Below are 12,783 nucleotides of genomic sequence, written 5' to 3'. Positions count from 1 at the left end.
GGTTTCTGAACAAACAACAAAAAAGTGGCCCTAAAGGATTATTCAGCCGGTTATTTAGTGACACGGAATTTTATCAAAAGTGCTTTACAAGCCACATAAACCTGGCACAAGAAATGATAATCGTCCCAACCATTTCGCGTTACATTGTTTACCTAGTCCATGGAAGCGAGGACGGTTAAATGTTTCCGCTTTTGAACGGGATAATTAAGACAAATCGGGGAATACTGAGTCTCACAAAATAAATTGCCACTATAACCTTATCTTGTTACTTTTAACAAGCAGTCTTGCCTCAGTTTCGCCCCGTTCTCGAGAAATTTAGCTTCTCTTAATTTAAGAACTTTATCCTTTTGTTTAGTTTAAGGTCTTAAGCTGAGTAATTTTCGAAGAATGTTTTAAATCTTTAGATTCAAGACCACCTATTTTAAAAATGGACAACATATAAATGCAGCAGTTTTAAAGCCGGATGTGAGTTTTTTACGTTTTCTTAAATATTGTCCATTCAACCGTCTCTGCGTCTCTTATAAAGGGTCCGCTGAAATAGGCGCAGAAGAGTAAAAGCAAATTAAAAATGCAAAGAATATCGATTCAATCCAATTTATTGTTTCATTTTATACATTGATCTATGTCATTTATGTACGAAAAATAATATCATTCAAATATTCACCACGACTTGTTTTACAGACCTCAATACGATGGTCAAAATTTTCGATGACATTTTCCAACGTGGTCGCTTCAATTGCATTTATCTGGAAAATAACGTTGTTTTTAAGATTTTGAATGGTAGCTGTATGACTGACTTACACTTGACTTTTCAAAAATCCCCAACAAAAAAAAGTCGAGAGGTGTCAAATTGCATGAACGAGCAGGCCAAGACACATTTTCAATTCGCAAAATTACGGATTTACAAAATTTCGACTGCAACAACTCAATATTTGCACGCGTTGTGTGGCATGTCGCACCGTCTTGTTGAAAGTAAAGGTCCTTTTTGTCGACACGATGAATTTTTACTTATCATGGCACGGTATCGATCAGAATTCACAGTAACCGCATTTCCATCATCACTTTCAAAGAAATAAGCAATAATGATTCCTTTCGACCACAATCCACACCAAACAGTTACTTTTGGAGGATACATTGGTTGTTCTCGATATTCTCTAGGATTCTTATTGGTCCAAATGCGACAATTTTATTTACCGTCCCATTTAACGCTAAATGCGCTTCATCGCTGAAGATAATTTTCGATGAAAAAGTGGCATCAATTGCACGATGTTCAGTGAGCCAATCCCAGAAAACACGACGGGCAAAATGATCTCCCGGCTTGATTTCTTGTGTTAATTGAATCTTGTATGCATGTAAATTCAAATCTTTATGCGTAAAACTTCGTAAACTGGTGGATGAAATGACCAATTCTTGCGATCGACGAGTTACACTTAATTTTGGATCCTCCTTAACACTTTTCTTCACAGCACCGATATTTTCTGGTGTACGAACACTTTTTCGTCTACCAGTCTTTGGTAGATCACTAACAGAACCAGTTGACTCAAAGTGCACTAAACGACCGATTGTGCTCTGATTTGGATGGTCATGCCGACCGGGAAAATCACGTATTGCGCGAATTAAACACTTAATCTGGAGAAGCTTGTTTTAAAAGTAAGCAAACTTTATTTATTATTGAAAAAACAAGATTCAAACTACTCTATGTTGAATTATAAAGATGAATAGCTATGAGCTTTGATACAATCTTAATGTTCCACGTACTACATGGTAGACAGTTTTTATAGTAAAGAAATGCTTGCTCAGCGTCTTCAGTCAGCAACTTGTCTGGTTGTAAGATATTATTCGCGAAACGTATTTTTTTTTACACCATTTTTATGGTATTCTTGAACAACTTTAATTCATTGTTTAATCGTATACGACTCCATAGCGATGAATGACAAACATTCAACTGCCAAAATGACATATAGTTGACAGAGGAACAAAAGAGCGCCTCTGTCAAATTGACGTTTACTTTCCTGCACCGTATTTGGCGCAGCCTTTAGTTTCCGATAGTCCATCGCCAATTTGGGCCACACTGCATAGCATTGCATAAGAGGAAAATACTAAAGTATCCATATTTTAAAGATATCTCCTTAATAATTAAGGTCAAACGATTTTAAAACGGGTTACGCAAGTTTTCCCTTTTTCTGGATGTCTCCAGAACCTTTCAGAATTGACATATAAATTTTGACGCAACTTAGCAAACCTTGCACGTGGTTTTCGAGATCGCCCTGTACACTACAAAGCTTAAGCGTCCGTTTCTTAGTCAATCCGTATGTTAACTTGCTGATGTTAATTCGTGTTTTCTATTGCTTCCACCTAGTCCTCTAAGTTAAATTGTCTATGTTCGCCCTAGTCGCTGAGTGTCGAAAAAAATTGAAACAATAAGTGGATCTAAATGCAAATGAAATTCGTTGAATTACAAATTACAAATTACATTTCAACACACTCATGACGGAGAAGCCTTGAATTTAAATTATAAAAATGTCGAACAGACGTCGAGCCAAAACTGCCACCCGAAAGAGTTGATGAGGGTACATAATATGAACCATCGGAATAATGAGTGTTAATAAAACGACATTCCCTTTTTTACACCGAATTTTTAACGTGACGGGAAAGAATATAATTACTGGAAATCTGCATCAATTTTAAATGAGCGTAAGCGCGATTCCACTTTTATGAAATGCTGAAGAATTACCGCATTGGTTTTTCTGATGCCGCAGGTGATAACATGCAAAACTTGAGGTTTGCAAGTGAAAACGAGCACAAAACCGCAGAAAATTCACATACTAGAACTGAAATATTCATGAATGTCTGGAACTAACACAGGTCAATTAATCCCGACATCCGGATGCAGTTCCCAACACCAAACCGAGTTAAATCAATGTGGACCAACTTTGAAGTTTCGTGTTGGAGCTAATACGGTTCATACGCATGCAAGTTTGGCTATTTAACAACTATGATGTGGTTTACTCTGAGACCAATATTTCAAGTTACAGATGTAATTCGGGGCTTTCACTTGCATTGCAATTTTCGAGCCATTTTAATTAAATCTTGAGTTCATAAGCGACTTTTCATTGCCTATGTAACCTTCTAGAGTAAAGCAACACAACCTTTCTAGTTAGGAATTGATGAGGTACGCAAACATAGCAAGAACGAATTACGTTCTTGCACGCGAGAGATTAGCGCACTCCCGAGGCATCTTCCAGTTTACCTTCAGCATTTCCCTCGGTTTCTTATATATTTATCAAGAAAACTAACGAGTAGCTGCTGAGAAAATGTTTAAATTTAATTACGTAACATTGCGAGTTCCTCCGTCGCAACAAATTCGATTTCAACTGAATTCCCTAACAACATTTAGATAATGGCGAAAAGTTTCAGCTTGCTAAATGCTAATTACATCGCGGCTGTAAGTAACAAAATTACCACCTTTGAGGATTCGTCAAGCAACGTTAATACTTGTGAGATCTCCAGAAATCTGACTCGAGCCTCCAGACATCTAGGCAAAGCTCCATAATTCTCTGTGATCATCCTTTGTCTTAAAGTCGGCAGGTTCCTCTCTATTATTCTATAAATTATGTAAAATATCCAGAGAAACCTCTATGGGAGAGAATACCGGGAGAATTTTAAATGCAAATGCAAATTACATATTTCACACGGCCAGCAGCCTGCAGGGTTATGAGACGTGAGTTATAACTCTTCTTTTCTCTCTCTGTATGATGTTACAGGTACCTGAGCCAAGAAAATGTCATGAAAATTGACTGGACTTATGCAGAAATTCAATTTTACATCCCAGGTGAAATGCAAAGAAATGCAATAAGCTCCTGCGGAATGAAGTTTTGGCTCGATTTGATGCGCATTCTTAAGGGTCAAATTATTAAAATGCTGCCAATTTTAACTGCAAGCTAAGCTTTTTTCCACTGCAACTTTAAAATATTTGGCATAAGCATAATTGCGATTTGTCTGAAAACTAGCCTCAAGCTAAATATCACTGCACATTAGCAACTTAGCGCTAACGCTAAGGGTTGAATTATTAACGTGCCGCTCACTTTAGCTACAGGCCGATTTCCGAGAAAGACAAGTTAGACTGTTATACAGTTGTACAGGGTGGCCCATTTTTTATGGTTTTCGCAGATATCGTGGAAATTACTGCAACTAGCGCAAAATAGTTTATGCAATAGTATGTTACTTTTTTGTCAAACATATGATGTCGCTGACAAAGCTTTCATAGCTACTAGTTTTTTTCTACTACAGGGTGATTTCGAAAAAATGCCATTTTCGGACCCTCCTCGGATTTTCTTTGCCTTCTGAATTATCAAAACGGAGGAAATGGATTCCTAGAAAGAATTTTCCGTAGAATTCAGGGACAATTTAATTTTTTTCCATATGGATACTGTAGTTTTTTGGTTATTGATTAAAGGTGGTTTTTTAATGGAACTCCCTGTATATTTTCCATAATAAAATTCTACTTGCAATTCTCTTTTAGAAAATATTCTATAGGATTTTTTCTATATTTTAGTTGACGAAGTTAATATTTATTAGGGCAAACCAAACGTTCGTGCGTAATATTACCGTATAAATTATTTTTAGTAAGTAGACAATGAAAAATGGGTTTTTCACTTTGACAGTTAAATTACACGTATTTTCTGGAAATTTAAGTTAATTTATACCAAGTTTCTTACCATTTCAAATGTCAGTTTTTAAAAGTTCTGAAAAACATGATGCATTAATTTGTTATATACATTGCAATGAAAATATTGAACAAACTCAAGAAATGTATTTCAACTTGTAACCGCACCTAAATCTACTTACTTTTATTTGTCATTGGTTGTTTAAATTTTGATGGGTAATTTTAAATTCCCTGAACGAAAACGGCAGAAAAAAGATTATTCGCGGTTTAAAAGAAATTTGATAAATTGTGGCTAGTTTTGCAAATCACATTCGAAAATTTATAGTAACGAAAATAGGGAAATTTGAAAAAATTAATGTCCTAGCTAGTTTAGCACTACCGCACCCGCATAGTACGCACCCACCTCAAGTAGAGAAATTGAATGTAATATAGGCGTTGCAATATCAAAAGTTTTATGAACATTATATAGCGTAAGCATAAATTCAAATCATACAAGTATAAAATTGTTCATCGTCTTTTTCTTGAAGGTACAGGACGCTGACTTTAATTTTGTTATGGGTGTCTGCAGAAGTTAAACCATGGTAGGATTTTTTTCCGAAAATAATAGCAACATTCGACGTTGGTCCCAAGACAATCCACATATTTTTCATCGACAACAACAACGATTTGGACTCAGCATTTCCTGCTTTATTATTACAAAAATGTAGCAGATATCGCATAAACCGTTCTGCAATATCTACAATAGTTTCCAAGATACCTGCGAAAACCATCAAAAATAGGCCAGATTTGCAGTGATTTTACATGAATTTCTGTTTTCAGAATAGCTAGAGGAGCATCTTGAAAAAAAAACTCAAGGGCACTACTTAAAGGTGCTAACAAAGAGCCTTAAGAGGATCACGACTCGTTTTCACCTGTTTTTTTAGAGGTCCTGATCTAATAGACATTACTATCATTTAAAAGCTATCAGTAAAGTTAGCTTAGGTTGGTCACGACAAAAGCACCATTTACATTAACAATGCCATAGCAACACCTCGTGCAAATGACTAACTAGCACCAGTTAACCAGTTTGTCGTTATTCAGCATTGACCAAGGAGATCGTTATTAAGATAAACATGTAGGTCGACTGCAGCATGGAATTTAAAAAAAAAAACCTACCAAAAAAAAACCATTGAAAAAAATTATTAGGTCTCAATTAGCATGCCGAACAGCGATGGTCACATAATCTTGTCGTCACGATGGCAGACAATGATACCCGTAGATTTTAAATTAGAAAGTGATAGTAATCGAACGACTGCTTTCTCACATTACTTAAATAAGCTCTCAGTAAAGTTCGGAAAAGTAAAGGAGAAACAAAAAATTATTGCATTATCTAGAGGAGTTGAATGGGAACAAACATTAATTGGGAATGAGCAAATTAATAAATCCAGGTTAAGATATCCAGGCTTTGTCAAATGGGTTTCTTCAAAATAGATGGATTGAGGAAATAACTATAAAGAAAACTAGAAGAAACGAGCTTAAAACTTGGAAAGAGAGGCGTCTTCAGAGAATGCTTTATAACGGATAAGCCGTGTTCCCACGTGTTCTCCCAGATCAGATCATTCAGCTCAATACCACGAAATCTAACTCCTCAAGTTAATATATTTACTAGTTGAAATGTCGAGTCTCTAATAGCAGCTCTTTCGAAAAAAAACTCAAGAATTTGCTTTATTATTGGAAGAAACAAGCCAGTATCTCACTTACACTTGATACACTTGACTCGCCATATTTACCTAATGAGGGTAAAAGATGGCCTGAATAACTCGATTGTCCACCACATGAAGCCTTCGAAACTTAACTGTTCCCATTATGAAATGTCGTCGGTTTAGTCGAGAGACACTTATATGACTCATTCTCCTTGGTATATAGGAGAAGGCAGTGTTAAAGACTAAAGGTTAGCGAATTCTTAATTTTTTCTTCGAAAGAAGCTCATCGATCTCTCCTTAGTAGAACTAAGCCTGGTTAACCCATGCCCGTTATTCAGCCCGTTCGTCTAGCTCTCAAAATCTAAAGATCATCAACAATGGAACCCATGAGTGAAATTCAGCCTTCAGGCATAAAAATTAGGGCACTAAAAATTAATATTAATCTGTTAATGGAGTTGTATGGAAGCTATTGATGTTTTTTGTTGCTTGTTCTTACTTGAAAATTGTGTTGTGTACGTTCCTGCTTTTATCAGCTTCACACCAATATTTTTTTATATTGCAGAAAACTTTTATGGGGCTTAATATACAGGGTTAGCCACGCAACCCGGTCATTAGAACATTTTTAACTTTCTACTATCGTCGACCAATGAAATTTAGTTTCAAGCTAGAATTGACCATTTCGAATTCAAATATGATATTTTCAAAATAAAGACACTTCCGGTTACACCGGAAGTAGCTAACAACTTCGTTATTTTTCATTTTTTAGTTTTTTTTTGAATTCAAAACATAGTTTATTAGGTTCCCTTTGAGCCCCAGAACATTGATTTCAAAATTCACAATGGTTAACGCACAATACTGATTTCCGTGGGATCTTGCAGCTGTCAAAATTTTCAAATTTTCCGCTATATCTTGGAAATGGCAATTTTAAGCCGGAAGTGTCGGCATTTTCAAAATATTTTACTTGGATATGTGACTAAAATCTGCAATTATTACCACAAAAAAAGTTTCCCGTTCCAACTTACTAAAGTATATCAAATTTCATAGTTTCAGCACAAACCGTTTCGAAAATATTGCGAAAAAACTATCTTAAAAGCTTCAACTTTAAGGCTTTCAAAAGCAATTTTTGACGTATGTTTAGAAGAACTTTCTTTATTATTTTAATTTCTAGTATCACTATCCAAAATATTGCGATGTTATTTCCATTCGCCCCGTATAACCATATTTATCCTTATGCAAAGTCTCATCGTTTTTAAAATATCCGTCTAAATAAAAGAATAAGGAGAGCAGGGTAGCGGAGGCCAGTAAATGCATCAGAAATAGAAGATCTCCTTTTGAAAATAGTATTAATTGATAGTAGTATTTTTTAAGTTACAACTAGCTTATATCAAAATATTTAATACTTAAAATATTTCAATTATAGTGTCGCTTATTTTCTTTATAGTGCTTTTAGTTTTGTGAGCGATAATTTTATCACAATGGCATATATCATTTAAAGGAATATATAACAGAGAAGTTTTTAAGGCTGTTTGAATTTTTGAGCTAGCGCTGCATTGGAGAAAATTTTATTTAAAATGAAAAAATAAATTGGAACCAAGGCGTTCTAGCACGTTAATTTGCCTACATAATTGATTGTAATAAATTTTAATTAATTTTTGTTTTGCTATACCAATATGTATATTAAGGATATTTTTTAAAATATTTCCGAAAGCGGGAAGTATTTAATACTAAAAAAAAATGATCTCAATTGTATCAACTTAATTATTTCGTATAAAAATCTAAGAAGGTCAACATTTTAAAAGCGATAAGACTTTTTATAAGGATAAATACGGTTACACAGATTCAAAGAGACCCCATCCATCTTCCATTAAAAACTTCGCTCTGCCAAAGACCGTGCATATCCGCCACTGGTCGTCCAATTCTTTAACAAGGTGCTAATTTAAAAAAATCATTAAAATTTACGCGTAAAAATCATGAATCTCTTATATACTTGAGGGTGGTTTTGCATATTTTTTGAATAAAGGTAAAGCAAGTTTCAGTAAGTTTCGCTATTGGCGGCCATTTACACAATATCTGGCACGCTGATCTATATTCATCAGCAATCATCCTTAAAATTACCATCAGTCGCTGTCCAAATTCACCTTGAAAAGAATTTCGTACTTGGACCATTATTATTCTGCCCACGCAGATCTTTGGAAAGTTATGCATGGTAATAGAACCTATAAAAACCTGACCCCAACACTTTTCGTTATCAGTCTATCAGCGTTTGAAAAATAATAAACAATTAAACAATGGCAGTTAAGGTACGTAAATGTGTTAGTGCAATCGAAAACCTGCATAGTGGATTGTGCTAAAGTGCATTTATATTGGTGGTGTATGTTTCTGTAACTGTATTCCCTGACCCTCTAAAAGCCCTTAATTAAAGTGCTTTACGCCATGCTGAACTCAATATTCGATAATGTATTACAACAAAAGAGTTGATTTGTCCTTTACAATGCCTGCAAATGAAGCTCTATCAATCCAAATTAATTATTTGAAATAAATTGAAACGTTGTCTCCCTTTTGGGTGATTACTGGATGATAATCAAGTTGTGCATAGAACCGAGCTCTTAAATGTTTTGAATTTCAAGGTATTCATCTTGGTCGCCTTCGTGGCCATCACCAGGGGTGGAGTGCACGCCGACTTACCAGTGGTAGCAGCCCCCCAGGTCCTTGCCAAAGTCTCTGACGCCACTTATGACCCCAACCCTCAATACTCCTTCGCCTACGACGTGCAAGACGCCCTCACTGGAGACAGTAAGAGCCAAATCGAGAGCAGGAACGGAGACATCGTCCAGGGACAGTACAGCGTTGCTGATCCTGATGGTACCAGAAGGATCGTGGACTACACCGCCGACCCGATCAACGGATTCAACGCTGTAGTCAGGAAAGCTCCTTTGGCAGTCGCCGCCCCTGTAGTCGCTAGGGCAGCCCCAGTTGTCGCTGCACCTGCTCCAGTTTTGGCCGCCAGAGCTGTAGCTGCTCCTTTAGTGGCCCAACCAGCCTTTGCCAGGGCAGCTCCTTTGGTGGCTGCCCCAGCTCCTTTGGCTTATCCAGGACTTCCCTCCCCAGTAGCTCCAGTTGCAAGGTTGGCTGCGCCTTACAACTACGCCTTTGTTTAGTGTTAGAACGGGATATGGCTGCCATTATATTGTATATATTGTTGCTTTTGTAGAAATGTGAAAATGTTTAGTTTTTACGTATTAAATCTGAGATGCTCAATGGTTATTGCGGTTTAAATCGTTCACCTTTTGTAAATATATCTCTGCTTAAAGATTACTTCGATTGGAACTGAAGCTGCTACAGCTATTTTAAAAATTGACTGCCAAAAAAAATTGTAGTACTTTTTTTTGTGCAGTAAATATGCTTTACTTGCTCTACATTACAAATTTGTTACTTTATGATGCAACAATTTCGAAAAATTGTTACTTCTTTATTTTTAACGGCAGGTCCCTTGATGCCTCACTCCTTTTTGGGCTAATTTTTCTCAGAAAAGCTATTGCAATTGTCAATTTTGACGAATCTGCCACTCAATTCGAGAAAACCTCTATATTTTTAAAAGTTTTAAAAATTCCTCGATATGGTACCTATTTTCAGCTAGTTTGTGCCAGAGAAGCGATTGCAACTGTCAATTTTGACGTAGCTGTCACTCAGTTCGAGAAAATTCCTAAATGATATCTCTTTCTTTATAACGACGGACCCCTTGATATAGTATTCACGTTTAGTTAATTTTCTCAGACGTCTTATATCATTTTAACCCTTTTTAATTAAGCTTCTTGAGAAAAATAAATCTTCAGCGGAGATGCTACGTCTCTGCACGATGACAAAATATCAACAAAGACCAACTTACAGGCGAAAACTTAGCAAACTTTGTTCACTTGACTGTGTTTAAGCCGTAGTGTCCTCAAATTAATCCTGATCTCTTGTAAGAAAATTAAACTTGCAGCACACGTCTAACAACGTGAAAATTTCAAATTGCATCTTCACTTCAAGACAGAACAGATTATAATTCTGAGCTTTTACGGCTCTCTCGAGGGAGGCTTCGAGGAGAAAAAAACGTTTCTGCAAAAAGGAAATTAGTTCCGCCAATTACCCCTGAGAAAATTCCTTCTCCGATGCACCGACTTAATCCCCTGGATGTCACAACCCAGAAGTAATCCGAAAATAAATAAATTCTTGGAAGTTTCCACGTAAAGCATCTAATTTGTTGAACTCCTAATCCGGTAATTTCTTTTGTTTCCAACTGGGAAAACATTATCTCTGTCCGATTTGTACTGGGGCAAGTTTCCAAGTTAGGCTCATAACTAAGGTTAAATAATAAGGGTTTACCAACTTCCGAGGGAATTTTAAGAAGTAGATAAAGCTCTCTCCACAACTAAAACTTTCCAAATTTATATTCAACGTCCCTCGAAAAAAACTCCTTTGGATTCCACACAAATAGACATTTAATTTAGGAGGATGGTCCTCTCTAAAGGTTATAAAACGTATTAAAGAGTGCAGCTGCTGTTGCGTGATTTATAACACAATTTCAAACCTTGAGCATCGCCCATTTTATCACGCTTATATGGAGATCATGTGATAGTGACATTCAATTTGGAGTCGGCGGAGCGGTATTATTATATATTATACCTCAAAAACAGTCGCAACATTAAAACAGCAATGGATAAATGTATTTTCCATTTATTTATTATGTGGTTCGATGATTTATGAGTTTATCTAAATTATAAATCCGATGTGGCAATGGAAGAATGCATTAGGTTAAGTGAGTAATAACACATAAAAGCCTCTTACAACAACTCTCAACAGTAGCATGTGCTGGAAAGGTGACTCGCATGTTATTATGACGGCTATATCGTCAGTTTCGGATTTCTTTAAATCCAGGGAAAAGTTGCGCAACTCGGCAACACCGCGCTGCGGGTGGACGGCCTATGCGATTCCATATGGAGCTGTCAGCTTATCATAACGTTCCTGGATGACTGACAAATTTGAAGCGACCAGAAATCGTTCTAGAAACGTCTCGCAATTAGACCCGATGGACATACAGATAACGCCAGTTCAAGTCGTAACGCAGGAATTGTGCAAGTGCGAGAAAGACCACATAAGTTTTAACATGCCTCCGACAAAGACTGACGAAGTGTGTCGAGAGGTTGAAGTGGATGGACTCGGTCCAGATCCAGTTGCCAGATCTCTCACCATTTCACAATTTTTAATGATATGAGTTCTAGCGATGGATTAAAGTAGTTTCGAATGTTATAAATATTTATAAATTATTCTACATTTCCTCATTACAATGTAGGATCGCGTTTCTTGTAAACAGGTGTTACTTCAGATTCTTGTAGATAAGTGTTACTTTTACGTTGGATACGTGTTAGATAGTAAGTATTATCTTAAAGGTTGTTATACCCCGGGGTACGACCCTGGTAGGCATTAGTTGGGGCATGGGAATTTCCCATGCTATGCCTTGTCGGTATTGAAAATCTCCGCAATAAACCTGGTCGGCATTGAAACTGCTCTTGTTAAATTCCGTTGGCCCTATAGTTGCAGTTCCAATTCCCAGCTAAGTCGTAACGGTTTAATACGGTGGGTGGTGCAGATGACACCCTAGCTAGGGTACGCTCATGGTTTATCACCACGGCTTTTAATATTTAAGATTTTGCAGGGCATGTACAAACCCTCTTTTCTTCTGGGTTCGGTTGTCGTTGGTAACTCAGAAGTCGCGTCCGCGCTCGCAAATTCCCAAGTTACTTTGTACTCTCTTTTGCTCACTTTACATTAATAAACGCATATCTATAACCCTTTTCCTATCTGTGATTTCATTATAAGATATAAACACCATCCTATATCTATAGTAGTATCGAACCCGATACTACAATAATGACATAACTTAGGTAGAATGAATGTGATGATCTGAATTCGCTAATTTTTGTTTATGATTTTTTGGTGGGTTCAAAAATGAGCCGACGACACTCGCTGTAAACTGGAAGTCAATTGATAAATAGAACGGAACAAATCATTTATCGTTTAAAACGATATCGGTTAATTAACACATTGGCGAACGCAGGTAAAGAATGTAAGGAATTTCGACTTTAAAGCGTAGAGTTATTGTTTTCGCCTTTTTCCATCTATTTAAATTGGTGCTTTTGCTGTGATATTTTTAAAAGTTTTCATCACCACGAAGGCAGTGAAATCGATACACGTGTAAACATCGAAGTGAAGACGTCCGAACTGGCTCCGCCCACTTTGTCGTTGGTCCTTGTCAGAGGCATATTAAAATTCACGCGGTCCTTCTCCCACTTGCACGATTCTTATGTTCCGACTTGAACGGTGATACCGGTATACATATTAGGAAAAACCCTCTTTTAGAAAATATTAACTATTTGGCCCATATGGACTCCCTCA

The 12,783-nt window shown here is 36.6% G+C and overlaps 2 protein-coding genes across 6 annotated transcripts in view; one reads left to right on the top strand and one right to left on the bottom strand.

The window, feature by feature from the left end:
- The window catches only part of dlg1 (discs large 1), a 162,553-nt gene that overhangs the window by 67,322 nt on the left and 82,448 nt on the right, over positions 1-12,783 (bottom strand). The gene's annotated exons all lie outside the window — the stretch shown is intronic.
- LOC136417548 (larval cuticle protein A2B-like) lies at positions 8,595-9,612 on the top strand. Its single transcript, XM_066403300.1, has 2 exons — positions 8,595-8,648; positions 8,976-9,612. The coding sequence occupies exons 1-2, from the start codon at positions 8,637-8,639 to the stop codon at positions 9,504-9,506; spliced, it is 543 nt and encodes a 180-aa protein (XP_066259397.1). The 5' UTR covers positions 8,595-8,636; the 3' UTR covers positions 9,507-9,612.

The sequence above is a fragment of the Euwallacea similis genome, chromosome 28 (assembly GCF_039881205.1).
Source record: "Euwallacea similis isolate ESF13 chromosome 28, ESF131.1, whole genome shotgun sequence".
Lineage (NCBI taxonomy): Eukaryota > Metazoa > Arthropoda > Insecta > Coleoptera > Curculionidae > Euwallacea > Euwallacea similis.
This window is presented reverse-complemented; position numbering and strand designations above follow the sequence as displayed.